We start from the raw sequence: 23,925 nt of genomic DNA, 5'->3' as shown, positions 1-23,925 counted from the left end.
ACATAATAAAGGTCTCAAAGTAGGCAGTGGGCAGTGCTGTCACGGACCCAGGCTCATTGTCTTTTTCCCCTTAGACATGCTCTGTGTGTGCTAGTTACCTCATGGTTTCAACATGGCTGTTCTCAGTATACCTTCCAACAGGAAGGAGAGAGTGCCAAGGAGGGGCAGGATCTGTGCTAGAAAGACATAATTTTCCAAAAAATCTCAATAAATATCACTAACATTTCACTGACCAGAATTATGTAGGTTTTGGCTTTCCAGTCTCTGGTAATGGCAGACAAAGGAAAAGGGAATTGGAATGGGGATTAGGCCAGCCTGTAATGCCTGTCAAGGCATTGATTAGGTTACTGCAGGTATAAGAAACTAAAACGTTACATACAGTTTTAAAATCAAAGAGACCAGGCACAATGGCTCACACCTGTAATCCCAGCACTTTGGGAGGCCAAGGCGGTGGATAACTTATGTGAGAGGTCAGGAGTTTGAGACTGACCTGGTCAACATGGTGAAACCTCATCTGTACCAAAAAATATAAAAATTAGCCGGACATGGTGGCACATGCTTGTAGTCCCAGCTACTCGGGAGGCTGATGTGGGAGAATCACTTGAACCCGAGAGGCAGAGGTGGCAGTGAGCCAAGATCACGCCTGGGTAACAGGGTGAGACTCTGTCTCTAAATAAATAAGAAGAAATAGCAGTAGAGGAGTCCTAAGATCCTCCCTATGTCTGTAGATGTCTCTTCATCTGAGTAACTCTTTCAATTTGAGGAATTCTTCATGAAAGAAATTTTTAAATTTAATCATGTTGCTTTTTCATACTTAAACTATGAAATCACCGTTGTGCATCTGTGGGCCTTTTGCAGCCACAGAACTGCTGACCCTAAACATGCCTTTTTTCTGCAGATTTTCTTATCCTATCAATGCAAGAAATGAGAGAAGCCACTGGCACCTAAAATAAAGTCTTACACTAACCTCTTCTGCTTTCAGTTTCAAAACCCATTTGATTCTGATGATTACTAAACCATGAAAGTATGGCCTTTTCTCTGACATTTTCCTATCCTAAAGCAAAATAAAAGGACACAAAGGGAGACTATTCACCTAACATAAAGTATTTTATGTAAAATTAGGGAAATGAACCATTTATTTCATTTGTTTTCCTCATCTAAGAGTGCACTGAACCATGAGCTCATACTGTGAGGCTGTATCTAGGCATCTTCTTCAGTAAATGTTTTTCATCCTACTTGTAGATCTTTCAAGGAGGGCTTCTAACACCCCCGCTTATGATCAAATGGGCAGAAATCCCAAGGATAACAAAAAATATTGATTCTACCCTACTTTAAACAAACAAACAAACAAAATGGCTGGGCATGGTGGCTCACACCTGTAATCCTAGCACTTTGGGAGGCCGAGGCGGTGGATCACCTGAGGTCAGGAGGTCGAGACCAGCCTGGCCAACATGGGGAAACCTTGTCTCTACTAAAAGTACAAAAATTAGCTGGGCGTTTTGGGCACACGCCTGTAATCCCAGCTACTCCAGAGACTGAGGTAGGAGAATCGCTTGAACCCGGGAGGCAGAGGTTGCAGTAAGCTGAAATCGCCCCACTGCACTCAAGCCTGGGCATGACAGCAAGACTCCTTCTCAAAAAATAAATAAATAGTGACCGGGTGCGGTGGCTCACACCTGTAATCCCAGCACTTTGGGAGGCATTGGTCGGTAGATCACGTGGTCAGGAGTTCAAGACCAGCCTGGCCAAGATTATAAAACCCTGCCTCGGCCGGGCGCGGTGGCTCAATCCTGTAATCCCAGCACTTTGGGAGGCCGAGACGGGCGGATCACGAGGTCAGGAGATCGAGACCATCCTGGCTAACACGGTGAAACCCCGTCTCTATTAAGAAATACAAAAAAACTAGCTGGGCGAGGTGGCGGGCGCCTGTAGTCCCAGCTACTCGGGAGGCTGAGGATGGAGAATGGCGTGAACCCGGGAGGCGGAGCTTGCAGTGAGCTGAGATCCGGCCACTGCACTCCAGCCTGGGTGACAGAGCGAGACTCTGTCTCAAAAAAAAAAAAAAAACAAAAAAACCCCGCCTCTACTAAAAGTACAAAAATTAGTCAGGCACGGTGGCAGGTCCCTGTATTCCCATCTTCTTTGGAGACTGAGGCAGGAGAATTGCTTAAACCCGGGTGGCAGAGGTTGCAGTGAGCCGAGATTGCACCACTGCACTCCAACCTGGGAGATAGAGTGAAACTCTGTCTCAAAAATAAATACATGCACACATACATACATACATACATGGCAGATGGCTCATGCCTGTAATCTTAACACTTTGGGAGGCCAAGGTGGGCAGATCTCTTGAGCTTAGGAGTTTGAGACCAGCCTGGGCAACATGACAAAACCCTGTCTCTACTAAAACTACAAAAAAATAGCTGGACGTAGTGGTGCACACCTCTGGTCCCAGCTACTTGGGAGGCTAAGGTGGGAGGATCACTTGAGCCTAGGAAATGGAGATTGCAGTAAGCTGAGATCGTGCCACTATACTCTACCCTGAGTGACAGAGCAAGACCCTGTCTCAAAAAAAATTTCAAAATTTCAAAACAGGCCGGGTGCAGTGGCTCATGCCTGGAGTCCCAGCGCTTTGAGAGGCCAAGGCAAGAGGATCACTTGAGTCCCGTTCAAGACCAGCTTGGGCAAAATAATGAGACCCTGTCTCAACAAAAGAACAATTAAAAAGTTAGCTAGGGGCCGGCTATGCGAAACCCCTTCTCTACTAAAAATACAAAAATTAGCCGGGCAAGGTGGCAGACGCCTGTAATCCCAGCTACTTGGGAGGCTGAGGCTGAAGAATCACTTGAATCCAGGAGGCAGAGGTTGCAGTGAGCCAAGAACATGCCACTACACTCCAGCCTGGGCGACAAGAGCGAAACTCTATCTCTTAATAAATAAATAAAGTTAGCCAGGTGTGGTAGCATGCACCTATAGTCCCAGCTACTGGGGAGGCTGAGGTGGATGAGCCCCAGGGGTCAGTGCTGCAGTAAACGCTGATTGGGCTGCTGCACTTCAGACCGGGTGACAGACCTAAATCCTGTCTCCAGAAAACCAACAAACAAAAAACCAGAAATGTATGGCTGTGATGGACAAAAATGCTTATGTGCTTAAGCCATCTCCCCACTTTTTGTTTTGAGACAGGGTCTCACTCTGTTGCCCAGACTGGAGTGCAGTAGTGGGTTCAGAGTTCACTGCATCCTTGACCTCCCTGGCTCAAGGGATTCCCCCCTCCTCATCCTCCTGAGTAGCTGGGACTACAAGTGTGTACCACCAGGCCTGGCTAATTATTTTTTTTTATTTTTTATAGAGACAAGGTCTCACTTTGTTGCCCAGGCTGATCTTGAACTCCTGAGCACAAGTGATCTGCCCACCTCAGCCTCCCAAGTTGCTAGGTAGGATAACAGACATGAGCTCCCATGCCTGGCCCGTCCCCATTTTTTTTTTTTTGAGACGGAGTTTCACTCCTGTTGCCTAAGCTGGAGTGCAATGGCGTGATCTCGGCTCACTGCAACCTCTGCCTCCTGGGTTCAAGCGATTCTCCTGCCTCAGCCTCCTGAGTAGTTGGGATTACAGGTGTGTGCCACCACACCTGGCTAATTTTTGTATTTTTAGTAGAGACGGGGTTTCACCATGTTGATCAGGCTGGTCTCGAACTCATGACCTTGTGATCTACCCACCTCGGCCTCCCAAAGTGCTGGGATTACAGGCGTGAACCACCACACCCAGCCATTTTCTTTTTTTTTTTTTTCTTTTTTTTTTTTTTTTTTTGAGACAGAGTCTCACTCTGTTGCCCAGGCTGGAGTGCAGTAGTGTAGTCTCGGCTCACCGCAACCTCTGCCTCCCAGGTTCAAGCGATTCTCCTGCCTCAGCCTCCCAAGTAGCTGGGATTACAGGTGCACACCACGACACCCAGCTAATTTTTTTTTCATATTTTTAGTAGAGATAGGGTTTCACCATGATGGCCAGGCTAGTCTCGAACTCCTGACATCAAGTGATTCACCTGCCTTTACCGTCCAAAGTGCTGTGATTACAGTCCTGAGCCACCATGCCCGGCCATGTTCCCATTTTCTAAAAAGAGAAGGGAGGGATGGGCGCAGTGGCTCACCTGAAGTTAGGAGTTGGAGACCATCCTGGCCAACATGATGAAACCCCATCTCTCTACTAACAGTACAAAATTTAGCCGGGTGTGGTGGCAGGCACCTGTAATCCCAGCTAACTCAAGAGGCTGAGTCAGGAGAATCACTTGAACCTGGGAGGCAGAGGTTGCAGTGAGCCCAGATCGCACCATTGCACTCCAGCCTGGGCAACAAGAGCGAGACTGTCTGAAAAAAAAAAAAAAAAGGGAGGACATGCGTAACGTCTGACCTCTCGTGCTTCCACATTTGAGCAAAGGACGGTAATAGGGCAGTGACATCTAGTGGTGTGTCTGTGGAAGAGCCTCCCCGGGCTCCTCTTGCACCTGAGTCACCTTAATAGCTTTCCAAGTTGTGGTTTATAGACTCCACGGTATGTCCAGAGTGGAGGTGCCATTGTTTATTATTTGTGGTGTTTGCATATTGTTCTGTAAACTTGGGACAGGAAAGTTCTGAAATGCAGCGCTTTAAAGCATTGCCCAAGAAACAGTACTGTCCAAAAAGTCATCCACCCCTCTTTTTATATAAAACCATGTCAGTAATCATGTTCATTTCTACTCAATTTTGGTACAAAATTAATTTTTAAGAAGATTTAAGCAATGGCCGGGCGCGGTAGCTCAAGCCTGTAATCCCAGCACTTCGGGAGGCTGAGGCGGGTGGATCACGAGGTCAGGAGATCGAGACTATCCTGGCTAACATGGTGAAACCCCGTCTCTACTAAAAATACAAAAAACTAGCCGGGCGTGGTGGCGGGCACCTGTAGTCCCAGCTACTTGGGAGGCTGAGGCGGGAGAATGGCGTGAACCCGGGAGGTGGAGCTTGCAGTGAGCCGAGATCACGCCACTGCACTCCAGCCTGGGAGACACAGCGAGACTCCGTCTCAAAAAAAAAAAAAAAAAAAAAGAAGATTTAAGCAATGAAAACACAATATACACAGTCCATGTTCATATCTTTAGGTATTCTGGTACTAATGCTTGAGATTGTTCATACATTTAATGGTGATATATGCATCATACATACATGATGATATACGTGCTGTGAAAACCATTGCTGCAAGTATTGAAACTTCTGGTTTGCAAACTAGATCTTATCTTTCTAGACTGAAAGGTTTTGATATCAACTTTTCGTGTAAGTACATCTTCATAGATCATAAAAAGCAAATTATCAATGAAAACCAATAGAGTTCTTAATATATTGTTATGAGGAGAATTTTATCCCCACTTTTTTATTAATTTCTGCATTTTTCTTTCAGTGATTCCATATAGGTCAGTGATCATCCCAATCAAAAAGCTGAGCAATGCAATAATCACATCGAACCCTTGGATCTGTGTATCAGGAGAGCTAGGAGACACAGGAGTGATGCAGATTCCCAAAAACCTCCTCGAAATGACCTTTGAGGTAGGTTCAGCTAACACCTTTCCTAGCAGAATGTATCATGGGTAGTTTTACAGATGGATTCTGTCTGGCTTTTTCATTTTTCCTTGAATCAAACAAAACAGAGGGACATTCAAAGCGTGCAGGATCATTTTTGTGATTATATGTCAAAAGTTGTCTTAAGCAGCTTATACTAATTTGTTTGTTTTACATTTTCATTGTTAAGCTCTATTTTTCACTTGTAGTGGTGTGCTTTGAGGCTTTCCAGGTCTTCTCCCATTATTTTCAGGGCCTAGCACAGATCCTAGCAAGCAGGAAATATTCAAATAAATGTTTTCCCCACAGTGGTTCTCTTCCCTACTGTAAAATGCTTTCTGCCCAAACCTGGTCATCCTTTGGCAAAAGGACAGGAGAGCTGATATTCACGCTTATGGATTTTATTTTATTATTTTTTATTTTTTATTTATTTTTATTTTTTTGAGACAGAGTCTTGCTCTTTCGCCCAGGCTGGAGTGCAGTGGTGTGATCTCCACTCATTGCAACCCCCACCTCTTGGGTTCAAGCGTCTGCTTACAGATTTTAGACCACATGGTGACATTTATAGAGTGATTCTATAAAAATGCCTTTTGGCCAGGCGCAGTGAGTCATGCCTATAATCTCAACACTTTGGGAGACCAAGGCAAGCAGATTGCTTGAGCCCAGGACTTTGAGACAACCAGCCTGGGCAACATAGTGAGACCCCATCTCTACAGAAAATACAAAAATTAGCTGGGCATGGTGGCATGCACCTGTAGTCCAGGTACTTGCAAGGCTGAGGTCACTTGAGCCCAGGAGACAGAGGTTGTAGTGAGCCAAGATTGTGTCACTGCACTCCAGCCTGGATGACAGAGTGAGACTCTGTCTCAAAAAACAAAATAAACAACCTTTTAATATTGTAGTCAATTTTCAGGTCTTACTTGGTGAGATAGTTCCATGTGGTTAAGCCTGTACACAGGTTGATCTTGGTGGAGGAAGAGGACAAATAACTGTTGTGTTTGAGGAAGGAAATGGTACTAACTGAATGTCCCATTCTCATGTTCCTTGGGGTCTCGAAATAGCAGTTTCCACTTAGAGTCATGATACCACCCCCCTGCCCCAGGAGCCCAGTTTGGCCTTATCCATGCAGTAGACTCAAAGCCACCTGTATATAAAATATTAAAACCCTTGGCTTTTCTTCATCTACCAATAATGGAACTACGTTAAAAACCCCATCATTGCCATTTCTAAGCTGTCTCTCTCATGTCTACCTACTTCTTTCCATCTCTACAGTACAACTAATTCAAGATGCCATCATCCCTAAGCTAGAGTATGGTGATACCTTCTCACTGAGCTACAAAGAATAAAGTGCTTTAAGAACTCGTAGCTCTGGCCGGACACAGTGACTCACGCCTGTAATCCCAGCACTTTGGGAGGCCAAGGAGGGCAGATCACCTGAGGTCGGGAGTTCGAGGCCAGCCTGACCAACATGGAGAAACCCCATCTCTACTAAAAACACAAAAATTAGCCGGGCATGGTGGCACATGCCTGCAATCCCAGCTACTCAAGAGGCTGAGGCAGGAGAATCGCTTGAACCCGGGAGGCAAAGGTTGCGGTTAGCTGAGATTGTGCCATTGCACTCCAGCCTGGGCAATGAGAGTGAAACTCCACCTCAAAAAAAAAAAACTCGTAGCTCTAATGGATACAAAAAAATAGAGTGAATAAGACCTAGTATTCACTAGCACAACAGGGTGACTATAGTCAAAAATAATTTAACTGTACATTTTAAAATAACTTAAAAGAGCATAATTGGATTGTCACACAAATGATAAATGTTTGAGGTGACAGATACCCCATTTACCCTGATACAGTTATTAGGCATTGCATGCCTATATAAAAATATCTCAATTAATCCATAAATACACACATCTACTAGGTACCCATAAAAATTAAAAATTAAAATTAACCAAAAAAAGAACTTATAATTCTGATGTTCTCATCCAGCACATAGTTGGGGTCAGTGATCTTTTCATTATCAGATTTTAGAAGTCAGAATTTAATTAGTATTCATTTTTACTATTCCTATTATCATTGCTTTATTTTGTACTTGTCCACAAAGGGCCAGTGAAAATAACTTACTGATAGCTATGCCTGTTAAAAAATAGCTTCGAAGACTTCTAGTATATGAGGTCTGAGGTCAGTTCTGCCTGAGTATCTTATTGGAACAGAAAAATGTCAACATCTCATGTACCCTATAAATATATATACCTACTGTGTACCCACAAAAAAAATTTTTTTTAAAGAAAGAATATTGGCTGGGCGCGGTGGCTCAAGCCTGTAATCCCAGCACTTTGGGAGTCCGAGACGGGCAGATCACAAGGTCAGGAGATTGAGACCATCCTGGCTAACACAGTGAAACCTGTCTCTACTAAAAAATACAAAAAAAAAAAACTAGCCGGGCGAGGTGGCGGGCACCTGTAGTCCCAGCTACTCGGGAGGCTGAGGCGGGAGAATGGCATAAACCCGGGAGGCGGAGCTTGCAGTGAGCTGAGATCCGGCCACTGCACTCCAGCGTGGGCAATAGAGCGAGACTCTGTCTCAAAAAAAAAAAAAGAGTATCAGTGTGAGTGATTTTTAAAAGCTATAATTGTTTTCTTGGCCTCTCTGTAACTAAATCTAAATAGCATCTTTTTCCTGTTTTTTGAAATTCTTCTCATCCTTCAAGGCACAAGTCACTGTGTCAGTGTTGTTTGTGGGTTCCCCAAGTAGAAGTAACTGTTCCTTCCCCAGCATTCTTCTAGCACTTTTTATATCTCTAATCTAGCACTGTGTGCAGTCCCCCTCATTTGGTAGTTAATGTCCATATGTCTCCTATCTCATTATGTGGGAGCTCTCTGAGAGCAAGGAATACATGTGAATATATTTCTCTAGTGCATAGCTGAATACATTATTCAGGGTTTGTCTATGCAGTTGTTAAATTAGACGGAACCAAAGTACCTGTAAAGCTGAGATGTAACAGGATGGGATTGAGTACTAAATAACCTAAAGTGCTGTCCCTACAGTGCCAGAACTTGGGGAAGCTGACCACTGTTCAGATTGGTCACGATAACTCAGGACTGTTAGCCAAATGGCTAGTGGATTGTGTCATGGTCAGAAATGAAATCACAGGACATACATACAGGTAAGTAAATGGCCTTGGGAACTCAGAATTCTTTGTTTTAAGACTCTTCAGATAAGAAAAAGTTTAAGAATTGTAGGCTGGGCACAGTGGCTCACACCTGTAATCCCAGCACTTTGAGAGGCCAAGACGGGTGGATCACCTGAGGTCAGGAGTTTGAGACCAGCCTCACGAACATGGTGAAACCTCATCTCTACTAAATAAAAAAAATTAGTGGGGCATGGTGGCGTATGCCTGTAATCCCAGCTACTTGGGAGGTTGAGGCAGGAGAATCGCTCAAACCCAGGAGGCGGAGATTGCAGTGAACCGAGATTGCTCCATTGCACTCCAGCCTGGGCAACAAGGTGAAACTCTATCTCAAAAAAAAAAAAAAAAGATCATTTGAGTTCTTCTGCTGCCTTCTGAATTTTAGGGTTTTTTTTCCCCAGGGGAGGGGGACAATTTTGTTTATGTCATATAAAATTGCCCCCCAAAAAACTTTTTTTTCTTTTTCTTTTCTTTTCTTTTCTTTTTTTTTTTGAGACAGAGTTTCACTCTTGTTGCCCAGGCTGGAGTGCGGTGGCACTATCTCGGCTCACTGCAACCTCTGCCTCCCAGGTTCAAGCAATTCTCGTGCTTCAGCCTCCCAAGTAGCTGGGATTACAGGTACCCGCCACCATACCCGGCTAATTTCTGTATTTTTAGTAGAGATGGGAGTTTCGCTGTATTGGCCAGGCTGGTCTCAACCTCAAGTGATCCACCCGCCTTGGCCTCCCAAAGTGCTGGGATTACAGGCATGAGCCACCATGCCCAGCCTCAAAAAACTTTAAAACAACAGATGTTTGCTGCTATTGCTTAGTCCACAAATGTTGGAAAGATTAATATAACTCTCAGAATAAAAGAAAATCAAAAAGAGCCTAAAATAATTTCAGTAGGAGGAAAAGATCTCTTGGATTCCACTAGTCACAGCCAATACTACTCTGGAAACATTGTCCTCTTTTCTTCTGTGCCTTAACTCCCAAATTAATTTCTAGTTTGAAAATACTCTGACCGGGTGCAATGGCTCACACCTGTGTAATCCTCCCCACACTTTGGGAAACTGAGATGGAAGGATCACTTGAGGCCAGGAGTTCAAGACCAGCATAGGCAATGTAATGAGACCTTCTCTCTACGAAAAACACAAAAATTAGCCAGGTGTGTTGGTGCACACCTGTAGTCCCAGCTACTCAGGGGGCTGAACAAGAACCCTGTCTCAAAAAAAAATAAAAATAAAAAATTTGTTCTCTGTCCTACCAGATTCCCATGTGGACGGTGGCTGGGGAAAGGCATTGATGATGGGAGCCTGGAGAGAATTCTTATTGGAGAATTGATGACATCAGCATCAGATGATGATCTAGTAAAGCAGTGTCGGACTCCACCCCAGCAGAAGTCACCCACCACGGCGAGGAGATTGAGCATCACTTCACTGACAGGAAGAAACAACAGTAAGTATATTTAAATTTTTCCTATGTGCTCATATGATGTAGGCTTCATGTGACCATTTGATAGAAAACAGTTGTGTTAATGAATGTAGTGAGGAGATTTAAAAAAGAAGAAAGTTGAGGAAAATTCATAAATATTCAAAAGCTGGAAGAGTTTAGAGTTAAAATCTATCTTTTTAGAAAACCTGCATGCTCTGTTTTTATTAAGCTGTGGAAATATAAGTAAATATTTTACCTGAAACTTTTATTTTTTGAGACAAGATTTCACTCTGTCACCCAGGCTAGAATGCAGTGGCACAGTCTCAGCTCACTGCAGCCTCTGCCTCCTGGGTTCAAATGATCCTCCCACCTCAGCTTTCCAAGTAGCTGGGACTATAGCCACACCTCATCACACCCGGCTAATTTTTGTATTTTTTTTATAGACTGCCTTTCGCCATGTTGCCCAGGCTGGTCTTGAACTGCTGAGCTCAAGCAATCTGCCTGCCTCAGCCTCCCAAAGTGCTGGCATTGCAGGCATGTGCCATCACATCTGGCCTTGCCTGAAACTTAAAGGAGAAATAATAATAGTTGTATGTTACAGTACTCCCAGATAGCCATATCTAGCCTTTTTTTTTTTTTTTTTTAAGGAGTCTTGCTCTGTCACCCAGGCTGCAGTGCAGTGGTGCGATCTCAGCTCTCTGCAACCCCCGCCTCCCAGGTTCAAACAATTCTCCTGCCTCAGCCTCCCAAGTAGCTGGGATCACAGGTGCCCGCCACCACACCTGGCTAATTTTTTATATTTTTGATAGAGACGGGGTTTCCCCATGTTGGCCAGGCTGGTCTCAATCTCTTGACCTTGAGATCCGCCCGCCTTGGCCTCTGAAAGTTCTGGGATTAGAGGCGTGAGCCACTGCGCCTGCCCCAGTGTCTCTTATTCTAAGAGATTAAAATTTCCTTCTACCCCTTCTGTTCCAATTTTCTTCCTATAGTAGGGATGAAACAAAATACTATAAAGGAGTTAATTTTATGAGTATTATACTATGTTCACATGCCATTTTTAGCATATAGTAAACTTCCTAATTTATACTAATGTAGGCTTTAATAGACTAAATTACTAATGTAGGCTTTAATAGACTAAATAATGTCTCCCAAAAATGTAAAATTCTAACCTCTAGAATCTATAAATGTTGCCTTATTTGGAAAAAGGATTTTTGCAGATGTGATAGGGATCTTGAAATAAGGAGATTGTCCTGGATCACCTACATGGACCCTAAATGCAATCATATGTATTCTTTCCCAACACTTTGGGAGGCCAAAGTGGGCAGATCACTTGAGGTCAGGAGTTTGAGGCCAACATAGCAAAACCCCGTCTCTACTAAAAAAAAAAAAACATTAACCAGGCATGTGGTGCATGCCTGTAATCCCAGCTACTCAGGAGGCTGAGGCATGAGGATTGCTTTAACCCAGGAGGTAGAGGTTGCAGTGAGCCGAGCTCATGCCACTGCATTCCAGCTTGAGTGACAGAGTGACACTCTTGTCTTTTTTTGGGTTTTTTTTTGGTGCCAATTTTAAATAGTTTTATTTAAGACATTGCATTTTCCACTTACAATACAGTGTTTATAAAGTGCAATGTTATTTCCTTCTCCTGTGCATATGTTCCATATTCAAGTATTGAGGAAAATATGGAATGCTTCACAAATTTGCTTGTCATCCTTGTGCAGGGGCCATGCTAATAATTTTCTTTGTGTTGTTCCAATTTTTTAGTATATGTGCTGCAAGTATATATGAAGCAAGCATGACTGTGTCTTTAAAAAAAAAAAAAACCAAGGAATGCCGGCCGGGCGCTATGGCTCACGCCTGTAATCCCAGCCAGCACTGTGGGAGGCTGAGTTGGATCACCTGAGGTCAGGAGTTTGAGGCCAGCCTGACTCGTCTCTACTAAAAATACAAAAATTAGCCAGACATGGTAGCGTGCACCTGTAATCCTAGCTACTCGGGAGGCTGAGACAGGAGAATTGCTTAAATCTGGGAGGTGGAGGTTGCAGTGAGCTGAGATCTGGCCACTGCACTACATGCGCTACAGCCTAGGCAACAGAGCGAGACTCCGTCTCAAAAAAAAAAAAAACAATGCCAGCAGCCACCAGAAGCTAAAAGAGGCAAGGAAGGGATTTTCCCCTAGAATTTCAAGGGAATGCAGCCCTGCTGACACCTTGCTTTTTTTTTTTTTTTTCTTTTGCCCAGTGATAACTAAATTTTGACTTCTGGCCCCCAGAACTGCAATAAAATGTATTTCTGTCACTTAAGCCACCAAATTTTTGAGTCTATTACAGCAGCCACAGAAGGCAGCCACAGAACATGAATATAGAGGCAGTATTTAGGGAAAAGTTACAGAAGTTTATCAGTGAAGGGGCTTTTTAGCTATAGATTATAACCACAAGTAGAATAACAAAGGTACCTAATAGGTCCTTAGTTTATTAACAAAGTAGTTTCCCTAGGTTCTATTAGTCTCTATCCATTTGCTAGCACATGATTGTGTATTAACCATGTGTGCAGTTTTTTTGTTTTTGTTTTTGTTTGTTTGTTTGTTTTTTGACTGAGTTTCACTCTTGTTGGCGGGGCTGGAGTGCAGTGGTGCAGTCTCATCTCACTGCAACCTCCGCTTCCCAGGTTCAAGTGATTCTCCTGCCTCAGCCTCCCAAGTAGCTGGGATTACGGGCATGCACTGCCACGCGAGGCTAATTTTGTATTTTGGGTAGGGATGGGGTTTCACCGTGTTGGCCAGGCTGGTCTTGAACTCCTGACCTCAGATGATCCTCCCGCCTCAGCCTGCCAGAGTGCTGTGATTGCAGGTGCGAGCCACTGCGCCCAACCAATTTAAAGCACTTATAGCAACAAATATTGGTAAGGATGTGGAGTAACAGAAAGCTCATGCATTGCTAGTGGGAATACAAAATAAAAAACATCTTGGCATTTATAAAGATACATGTACACTTACCATACCCTTGGCCCAGCAGTCTCACTCCTAGATATGTACACAAGAGAAATGAATACATATATCTACACAGACTTGTACGCAGATGTTCTTAGAGCTTTATTCGTAATAGCCAAAGATGGAAACAACCCCAATATCCATCAACTGGTGAAAGGATAAACAGATAGTGATATGTATCTGTTTATCAGATCTCTATAAAAGCAATATAATAATAGAAAGCAGATCAGTGGTTGCCAGGAGTTAGGAGCTAAGGAAGGTAACTGAAAAGAGCACAGGGTAACTTTCAGGAATGAAGGAAATGTTCCATATCATGATTGTGGTGGTGGTTACATGACTGTCCATTTGTCAAAGCTCATCAAAATTGGTGACTTTTAGTATATGGTGAATTTTAATTATGCTGATTTAAAATTTAAAAGTAGGTTTCAGCTCCATCCATCCAAATTATTATAACAGCTGAGTCAGTCCAATTTCATGGGGGTATTATTTGAAAGGCTTTTATCCCCCATTTTTTTTTATCATACTTTCTTTTCTCACTCTATAAGCAGAAAAGTCTGAATGACCCAAGACTCAGAAATGGATAACGGTATTTTCTCACAGTATGTTATATGTAAGATGGTATTCAGAGAACTGAAAATTTTTTAAGTCAGTTTTAAAATAATATTGATCAAGGCTCTTTTGGAATGGGTGACAGGTTTCAAAATAGACTTGATGTCTAAAAGAAGAAATGGAGAAAGGTAAAGGTAAAAAAACAAAAAGCTACTGGGTAAAGAAACTACTAGGAACAAGAGGTCGTGGTATCAGTACTTCAATTATAGGAGGTTTTCATTTTAACAATTTTTATGCATTAGTGTAGAAAAAACCTTGAATTTCACTGAAAGAAATGTTTATGCAAGAAATCCTTCAGCAGTATGAATTTAGAGATTCTTAAACATGAGGATGTATGGGTTTTCCTTTATAGTGTGATAAGTAAATTAGAACTACAAGAAAATCCAAACTATATACCTTTTCTCTTGTTACCTACTTCTGAAATGTTTACCACCTTTTTTAGAAAACAAACCATTCCTTAGATTTGGTGGACAAAAGTGATTTAGGTCCCATTCAAGCAGCCCACCAACCTATCCCTCAGGAAAGTAGCCTAGAAGAGCAAGTGCTGGCTGGCAGAAGGAAGCAGTGCTGAGACAGATTGACTAGCCAGGAAGGGAGGGAGTTCTGGGCTTCAGGCCTGGATGCCACAGGGTACCTGGCATTTTCCCCTTATTTTAAACACAATAGCAAATCTTCAAACTCCAGGTTAGCTATCCGGAGCGCCTCAAGCCTTAGTCTATGCTCACTAACGGGCTCATAGGTACGAAGCATAAGGGAACATTTGAGGAGTGATGCTGGGACTTCCCAGCCTTGCTTCTCATATTTGGGGGCTTGCTTGCATTTTGTGACAGGCACCATGCTAAGTTGTTTACTCCTACAACTTACCAGTTTTCCCAATGAGGTATGTATTTTCCCTATTTTCAGTTGAGGAAACTGAAAACTCAGAGGAAGTTAGACACTAGGCTAGGGTTATAGATTGCAGATGGTAATGCTGGGATTTGAATCTAGGGATCTCTTGGATTATTTTCCATTTTGCCAGGATGCCTCCCACTTGGCCAAATTGGCCAGAGGCAAGTTCTATAGAGCCCCTGGCAAAGCCAGCCTGCTCTGGTGACGTACTTCCTGCCTAGGTGGACACAGTCGATGTCCCATAGTACTTTGGTTTATTTATCTCCCATGAGAATGCAGCCACTGTTTATTATTTTACAGAACCCAATGCTGGGCAGATCCAAGAAGGAATTGGAGAAGCTGTGAATAATATTGTGAAACATTTTCATAAACCTGAAAAAGAGGTATTTATGGGCTATAAAACTTAGTATAGTGGGACTTTTAAAGATGCTTTTATATGTGATACACGAGGCAATATGGGGTGCTTGAATTTTCATTTGTAAGCTTTCTGGTAGCTGTAAAAATATGCGTCATATAGCTACATTCAGCACTTGCTTCTCTAGTGTTTTTCTTAGACATAGATGCAGGAGATTTTTCTTTGACACTGTGTGTTATGCCCCACAGAGAGGAAGCCTCACTGTGTTGCTGTGTGGAGAAAATGGCCTGGTTGCAGCCCTTGAGCAGGTTTTCCACCATGGGTTCAAATCTGCCCGCATCTTTCACAAGAATGTCTTCATCTGGGACTTCATAGGTAAATAAAGCAGATGTATATACTTTAAGGTCACTGAAGTGTTTCTTAGGAACTCACAGACCCAGGAATCTGAGTGAATAAGGGTTAGTGATAAGGGTATATATATATTTTTTTCTTTTTTTGAGACGGAGTCTTACTCTGTTGCCCAAGCTGGAGTGCAGTGGCATAATCTTGGCTTACTGCAACCCTCCTTCTCCTGGGTTCAAACGATTCTCCTGCCTCAGCCTCCCAAGCAGCTGGGACTACAGGTGTGCACCACCATGCCCAACTAATTTTCGTATTTTTACTAGAGAAGGGGTTTTACCATATTGGCCAGGCTGGTCTTGAACTCCTGACCTCATGATCCACCCGCCTCAGCCTCCCAAAGTGCTGGGATTACAGGAATGAGCCACCATGCCTGGCAAAGGTATATATATATTTTTAAATAAATATTAAATTAGCTGAGTGTGCTAGCAAACACCTGTGGTTCCAGCTACCTGAGAACCTGAGGCAGCAGCATCACTTGAGCCCAGGAGCCCAGGAGGTGAAGGCTACAGTCAGCCATGATCAAGCCACTGCACTCCAGCCTGGGCAACAGAGTGAGACCCTGTCTCAAAAAGTATATATAATAATAATAAATATCAAGTACTGTCTTTGTTTTTCATTCACTCAACAAATTATAATATGTACAATATTCCAAATACTATTCGAGTTGCTCAAGATATACATTAATAAACAAAACAGAAATCCCTGTGGTTGACAAGCCTAGGTTAGTGTGGGAAACAAACAATACACAAAAACATAACAAACAATGTAATTCATATGGTATGTCAGAAATGTGACCATTGATCTGGAAAGAAATAGAGCAGTATAAAAGGAAATAAAGTGGGGATTTAAACGGGTGGTCTTCTTAACGGGTGGTTTTAGACTGTGCTGAATGTCAAGGTACATTGGAGCATAGACTTCATGTAGGTGAGGAAGTAAGCCATGTAGATATCTGGGAAGATGGACTCCAGGTTGACAGCACTATGAGTGCTAAGCCCCAAGGCGGAAGTGTTTCCATGGAACTCCAAGACCAGTGTGACTGGAGCACAGCAAGAGAGAGAGTAGGAGACTCGGGGAGGTGGTGTTTAGTGTCAGTGCCAGGTTGTGTAGGGCCTTCTAGGTGATTGGAATGACCTCAGCCTTTATCCTGAATGAAATTGGAAGCTGTTGGAAGGCTTTGAGCTAAGGAGTGACATGATAGAACTTTTTTGTTTGTTTGAGATGGAGTTTCACTCTGCTGCCCAGGCTGGAGTGCAGTGGCCCCATCTCAGCTCACTGCAACCTCTGCCTCCTGGGTTCAAGCGATTCTCCTGCCTCAGTCACTGAGTAGCTGGGATTACAGGTGCCTGCCACCACACCCCTAATTTTTGTATTTTTAGTAGAGACGGGGTTTTGCCATGTTGGCCACGCTGGTCCCAAATTCTGTTCTCAAGTGATCCACCCAGCCTCCCAAGGTGCTGGGATTACAGGTATGAGCACTGCACCTGGCCAGTTTTTGTAAAAGGATTCCTCTAGCTCTGTGTTGTCCAGTATAGTAACCATTAGCCACACATAGCCGTTTAAATTTTAAATCTATTTAATTTTTTTGTTTGTTTTAGACAGAGTCTCACTCTGTTGCCCAGGCTGGAGTGCAATGGTGTGATCTTGGCTCACCGCAACCTCTGCCTCCTAGGTTCAAGCAATTCTCCTGCCTCAGCCCAAGTAGCTGGGATTACAGGTGCCTGCCACCACGCCCAGCTAATTTTTGTATTTTTAGTAGAGACGGGGTTTCACCATGCTGGCTAGGCTGGTCTCGAACTCCTGACCTCAGGTGATCTGCCCGCCTTGGCCTCCCAAAGTGCTGGGATTACAGGCGTGAGCCACCACACCTGGTCAAATGTATTTAATTTAAATCAAATGTAAATTTCATTTTCTTAATAACACTGGCCACATTTCAAGTGCTCAGTAGCCATATGTGGCTACCAAATTGGACCTTGTAGATGGAGAACATTTTCATAATCACAGAAAGCTCTTTTGGAGTGTTTCTGCTCTAGCTTGCTAAACTTTGTAGTCTTTCTTTTGGTATGCAGCTCTTCCAGAATTCATAGTTTCTTTAAATGGGCAATTAATCATTTTGTGTTTTCTAAATAAGGCCTAGATGAAGTAGTTTATCTCCTCTAACTTAGAATAGACAAAAAAAAAAAAAAAGGAAAGTTGATAGAAATAGGCCCACAGGTTTTTTTTCTTCTGGAATGCCTAGAATCTTACTGCTTCTGCTTCTCGTGTATATACATATGTCTGTCTTTGTCAGATACTTATTCAGGTACATTTCAAAGGTCTTGTTGCAAAGTGTTAGCAAGTCATTCTATAAGTAGAACACAGGGGGTATTATTTCAGTGGCTACCACGTCATTGCTGGTTACTCCTAGAAGGTTCCAGTCTTAACAGAAGATGCTATTTTTCTTTTCTTTTTTGCCAGTTTCTGTTTCATGAAGGTATTTTAAAGGGAGTAAACTTTATAGTCTTCTGGAATGCAGTCTAGATTAGAAAATAAATTCCTGGCTGGGCGCGGTGGCTCAAGCCTGTAATCCCAGCACTTAGGGAGGCGGAGATGGGCAGATCATGAGGTCAGGAGATCGAGACCATCCTGGCTAACACGGTGAAACCCCGTCTCTACTAAAAAATACAAAAAACTAGCTGGGCAAGGTGGCGGGCGCCTGTAGTCCCAGCTACTCAGGAGGCTGAGGCAGGAGAATGGCGTAAACCTGGGAGGCGGAGCTTGCAGTGAGCTGAGGTCCGGCCACTGCACTCCAGCCTGGGTGACAGAGCCAGACTCCGTCTCAAAAAAAAAAAAAAAAAGAGAAAAGAAAAGAAATTCCTGGGAACGTATTTATTGTTCTACCATGAAACATGGACCCCTGAAATCAATGATAAAGTAATGATATTGGCTTCAGCACTGACTGTATGCAAAGCATCATTAGTGTTTCCATAATAAAGTGATGAATCTTTCTATATATGAAGTGTTGACATATATTGTGATGTAATTCTGACTTTTTTCCTCAGAGAAAGTGGTTGCTTATTTTGAAACAACTGACCAGATTCTAGATAATGAAGATGATGTCCTTATTCAGAAATCATCCTGTAAAACTTTCTGCCACTATGTAAATGCTATTAATACTGCACCCAGGAACATTGGGAAGGACGGCAAATTCCAGATTTTAGTTTGCCTTGGAACAAGGTACAAAACCAGTGTTTTATTTTTCCTATCTTTGTTACACGTTGAACTGTTACATGTTGAACTAGAGTCCAGAAAAGGTTATACCAGATCATACCCCTTCCAGAGCTCTCCTTTGGGTTACTTTCTTTCCTTTTACTTTTTCTTTTGAGACAGAGTCTCACTCCATCGCCCAGGCTGGAGTGCCGTGGCGTAATCTTGGCTCACTGCAACCTCTGCCTCCTCCCTCGAGTTTAATTCACCACTAGCACTACATGAGGTAGCGAATGATTTTCTCATTTTAAAGATAAGAAAGTAGAAAATAGATGAGGCACACATAAGTTAGCAGACTTTCCCAGGGACACACAGAAAAATGGGACAGAGCTGAGTTCACACCCTGTCCCACTGCAGAGCCCAAGGTCTCCACCATGACTCTATACTGGCTTCACAGATAGATGGGTAATAGAGAGGTTGCTAGATAATTAGACACATACACCGTACATATTTGCTATGTAAACCTTATATAGTGTATATATACCACTATATTTACATTTAATAACGTTATGGGATTCTTGCTATATATCATCTTCTCTATAAGACTATTTCCTACCCCTTTATTTTTTGAAAGTAGCACATAGGAGCGATACAATCCATTACTTTTAAAACAGCTCTCAGAATTGTAAGAAATGAAACATAGAGACCTTTAGTTTTCTTTTTTTAAGTTACCCATGTAGTATTTGTTTTTTCCTGAACCTTAAGAGCCCCAACCTGAGACTGAAGATGGCCTGGTTGGGGATGCTCAATAAGGATGTCTTAGGAACTTAGCAATGGGTTACTAATGTCAGGTTTGATCAGGAAAAATTGAAGATGTGAGGTTTTATCCTCCTGAAACAGCTGGTTTACAGAACTAAGTTCTGTATTTCTTCTTCATAAAAGGAGCCCAGTTTTAGCTGTGCTTTTAAAATTTCTTTTGAGCATGATCTTTATCTCCTTTTATCTCTATACTCTCCTGATTTATTAGACCAATGCAAACTCTCATCTGGTTTATAAAATCTACTTAATGTTTTTCTGCTTTGATTTTGTTCCTCACCCTGTTACGTTGTATAAGTTAAAAAAAATAAAAAGCAAATCCCTACAGTTTAGTGTAGTCTTTCTTCCAAAAGGTCAGTATACTGTGGCATGCCTTGCCACAGAGTAACACTCCTATTAAAAAAAAAAAAAAAAAAGACATAGAAAATGACATTCTGCTTCTTTCTAAAGGTGGTAAAATCAGAATAGAGAATGTCTTTAATGTGCATAGACTCTCTAATGTAATTAAATTGGGTTTAAAATAATGGATTTTCCCTTTAGCTTTACACTATCTCATCACTGTTTGTTTTACCAGAAAATATTCAACTTCTTGGCTTTGATTTCCTCTCTCCTGACCTCTTAGCTTAGATAGATTTTGTACCATCAGGCCCCACACTTACCCATTCACACAGGCTCCACTGTGTGCCTTGTTCTGCAGTGAGGCCAGCAGTGCTTAGGAATTGTTTCTGTTTGGATCTGTAGGGATCGCCTGCTCCCACAGTGGATTCCATTGTTAGCTGAGTGTCCAGCCATCACTCGAATGTATGAAGAGAGCGCTCTCCTGCGAGACCGCATGACTGTCAACTCCCTTATCCGAATTCTGCAGACCATTCAGGACTTCACCATAGTCCTAGAAGGATCACTCATCAAAGGAGTGGACGTGTAACCCAACTGTCTAGAAACTCTCAGTCCAAACCTTACTCCTTCCCCAACTAGGGGACCGATTTGGACTTGTCTGACAGTAGTGAATCACTGCAGGGGCAGCCCAACATATGCCCCATTTGGAACAATCCTCACTCTACAGACAAGGCAAAATGTTGTATTGTAGTTCATTTGAACCTGGAATTTAGTATAAAATAGAGTATTTTCATGTGTTAGATGTGTGTAAATATGCTATCTTCTTTAAGAAATTATATTACTCGAATAAGACGCTTTTCTTAGATTGAATATTCCTGTGACTTAAAATAAGTAGCTTAAAAATGTTGGGGGTTGGGGGGGAAGAGTGGTGCTAGCCAGGAAGAAGCCAGTAAAGATGTAAATACAGTGCAACCCAGTCGGGCTTTTTTTTTTCCTCCAGGTATCACAAAGAAACCCAGAATGCATTGTTACGTAGTAGCCATCCATCTTGGAGTCTGATCCTTTGTATTGTGAATGCACACAGCTTTACCTACTGTACTGGTAGTCTGCACTTGTATCTTTTAAGTTACAAACTGTTTTATATATTCGAATTGTTAGTCACTTCTCCAGTCTTTTGGAAAAAAATTTCAGTCCGCACAAGATGATATAATTGGAGTATTTTTAACACTAGACCCCAGGAGCTTGGCTGAACTGGAAAGAGAACATACAAAGCCCTGAGAAGTGTGTTCAATTGTGGGATTATAACTTCTTTACACTTTGGAAAGATTAGCCTAGACTAACTTCATTCTTGGCATTTTTATTCTTGTTATTTGAGGTATGTTGGGGAGATGTGAATTTCAGTGTTAGATTCATAGTCATAAGAATTGCAAACAGCAGTTTGATTCTGTACTTTTAATGTGGCCATCTAAACTCTGCAGTGGTCTGCCTCTTAAGGATAACCACGAGCTCTGTCTTTTTTAGGGCCTAATCACCCACCTCTCCAGGGCCCATCCCCCCTCAGGAAATGGAAGGAATGTCTAAGGAGGAGGAGGGTTCTGTGTGGCTTGGAATGTTTTTGTGAAAGCATTTGTTGACCATGATAATGCAAATAACAGAAGGAGAGAGAGAATGAACCCTTTCTGGGTGTTTCAGGGCAAGCTTTATGTTCCTTTGTAGGAAGAGGAGTAATAATGTAAAACAACTGACCCAGAGAAGCTAAAAGCCACTGGCGGCACAGGCTGATAAAATGGAAGCAAAACAAGAGGTGGCAACAATTTTGAAGGACCAAAAGTTGTGAGTAACTTTCCAGTTTGATAGTTTATAAAGAAGTTAAGTAAATGTCATATTGGCTAGTTACTCTTAAGTCCTCATCTTCTGGTAGGTCCTGTAATGCTAATTAGGCATTTGTACATTTTTAGCAGCAAAATTGCCTCAGCAGAGCTCCTAGTTTTATTCCCAGTTGTGGCTGAAAAGCAAAGCCATGGCGTCAGTATCCTTGTGCAATCTGAGGGTGCTGAGCTTTGACCAACTGTATTGTTAACCTTATTTCCTGGAGGAATAAACTAGTGAAACAAGTGCCTAACTCCCTTTATCAAACACTGTATTCAGCCAAGGACAGCCTCTTTTAACATTGACTTCATGCTTGAGGAAAAGGAGAGTTGACAGATGTATTTAAAAACCCATGGAAATGGTTTAAGAAGATGGTTCTGGGTAGACCAGAAATTTGTTTGCCTGAGGCTAAAGTGTGTCTACAATGGTACAGCTCTTCCAGGGACCTGGGAAGTCTATCGTGGGAGATATCCAGAACCTGTTTTACACTGGGCTCCTACTGTGTTTAGTGATCAGAAACTATAGAGGGGTCCAACCCAGGATTTCATGCTTGTATCTTCGTAAGGCCATGCTCCTGACAGGTCTAGGCAACCAGGGGGATGACTTAGGTTAGTGTGCTAGGATTGACACACCTCGTCCAGCCTTCTTACTTTGTAGAAGGGAACACTTAAGGAATAGAGAGATTAAATCTTACACTTACCCCACAGCTGGTCACTGACAACACAAGCTCTAGAATTCATGTTTGTTTGTTTGTTTGTTTGTTTGTTTGTTTGATTTCACCAGGCGGCATGAGACTGACCTTCTGGCATTCTTACCAGTAGTCTTTCTATTAAACTATTGGATCTTTATTCATCCACCTACACAAGGAGGAAATAAGGATGAATATTCATTTAGTAGAATTAATATTCATATTAACACATTGCTCTCAGATTGTTGGGAATTAACATCTTGTAAAAACTGGGAGCAGGCCAGGTGCAGTGGCTAACGCCTGTAATCCCGACACTTTGGGAGGCTGAGGCGGGTGGATCATCTGAGGTCAGTCAGGAGTTCGAGACCAGACTGGCCAACATGGTGAAACCCTGTCTCTACTAAAAAAAAAAAAAAAATAGACAAAAATTATCCAGGGGGTGGTGGCAGGGCCTGTAATTCCAGCAACTCAGGAGGCTGAAGCAGGAGAATTGCTTAAATGCAGGAGTGTGGAGGTTGCAGTGAGCCGAGATTGTGCCACTGCACTCCAGCCTGGGTGACAAGAGTGAGACTGTCTCAAAAAAAAAACTGAGAGCAAAGTTGGATTTGGGGCCCATGAATAAAACCATTACTTTAAAAAGTAATACCCCCAAAAAAGTTACACCTAAAATTTCATCTTCATGCCTTTGTGTAATATCACTGTAATAGTGAAATGATTTTAATAAAACACATGAGAACTGACACATCCTCTTGGATGATGGGTCCTTTAGTCACCTTGTGAGCCCATGTACTTATTCTGTTGATACAGCCCATGCTATAAACGTGTGGGGCCCTCCTTGTGTGAGCTGCTTGAATGGCCGGTACCCCCATTCTTTTGAATATTCCCAATGGTGGTCAATCCTGGCCTTTAAGAATAAATTTAAATATTTGGAAATAGTCCTTAGGATCCAAGTTTGATCAATAAAAAGGATGCTTAGGCTGAGTTTGGGGTCACATAAGAAGTGCAGCTATAAAGAAATAAGACATGCTGGGCATGGCAGTACACACCTGTAGTCCCAGCTGCTTGGGAAGCCAAGGCAGGAGGATCACTTAAACCTAGGAGTTTGAGTCCAGCCTGGGTAACATATGGAAATCTCATCTCAAAATAACAGAACAAAGGACTTAGTTTTTATGTGGCTCATAACTGTCTCTAAGTTATACCAAAAGTTTGAGTACAACTGTAGTAGAAGAATGCTTAGAATAAATGCTTGACTTTTAAGCTGACTTTTGGAAGGACCATACCCACATAGAGGCATGTTTTCTGCTGTGGTAATTTTTCAAATTAATATATTGCTTTAGGATCATGTCTCAAAAGTTAAATAAAAAAATCAACATTTAGTTTGTTTTGTTTTTTCCTGCAAATAAATTAAATGCCTGGGACCATAATGATTATTTTTGCATAGTAATAGCTGGTGAAGAAGTTGTTTTAAAATTAAATTGCCAAAAGTATTACCTCTTGAAATATTTATTTTCCCAATGTTTTTCATATGTCCTGAAACCCCTAATCTCGACCTTTATGACACAGTGGCATTACACTGATGTTGGAAGTATGTGTGAGATCTGTGCCCTGGTTG

The 23,925-nt window shown here is 42.4% G+C and overlaps 1 protein-coding gene and 1 non-coding gene across 5 annotated transcripts in view; one reads left to right on the top strand and one right to left on the bottom strand.

Annotated features, from left to right (window-relative positions):
* The window catches only part of DENND5B (DENN domain containing 5B), a 203,312-nt gene extending 181,378 nt beyond the window's left edge, over window positions 1–21,934 (top strand). For all 4 annotated transcript variants that reach the window (XM_025401854.1, XM_025401853.1, XM_025401852.1 and 1 more), the window contains 7 exons: window positions 5,425–5,570; window positions 8,624–8,742; window positions 10,015–10,202; window positions 14,965–15,047; window positions 15,268–15,394; window positions 18,460–18,634; window positions 20,162–21,934. In XM_025401854.1, coding sequence (XP_025257639.1) covers window positions 5,425–5,570; window positions 8,624–8,742; window positions 10,015–10,202; window positions 14,965–15,047; window positions 15,268–15,394; window positions 18,460–18,634; window positions 20,162–20,345 — 1,022 coding nt within the window. In that variant the 3' untranslated portion in view covers window positions 20,346–21,934. The remainder of the gene's footprint in view (window positions 1–5,424; window positions 5,571–8,623; window positions 8,743–10,014; window positions 10,203–14,964; window positions 15,048–15,267; window positions 15,395–18,459; window positions 18,635–20,161) is intronic.
* LOC112635615 lies at window positions 11,855–11,962 on the bottom strand. Its single transcript, XR_003121961.1, has one exon. It is a non-coding gene; the product is annotated as a U6 spliceosomal RNA (small nuclear RNA).
* Window positions 21,935–23,925: the final 1,991 nt, after the last annotated feature.

This window comes from Theropithecus gelada, chromosome 11 (assembly GCF_003255815.1).
Source record: "Theropithecus gelada isolate Dixy chromosome 11, Tgel_1.0, whole genome shotgun sequence".
Classification (NCBI taxonomy): domain Eukaryota; kingdom Metazoa; phylum Chordata; class Mammalia; order Primates; family Cercopithecidae; genus Theropithecus; species Theropithecus gelada.
This window is presented reverse-complemented; position numbering and strand designations above follow the sequence as displayed.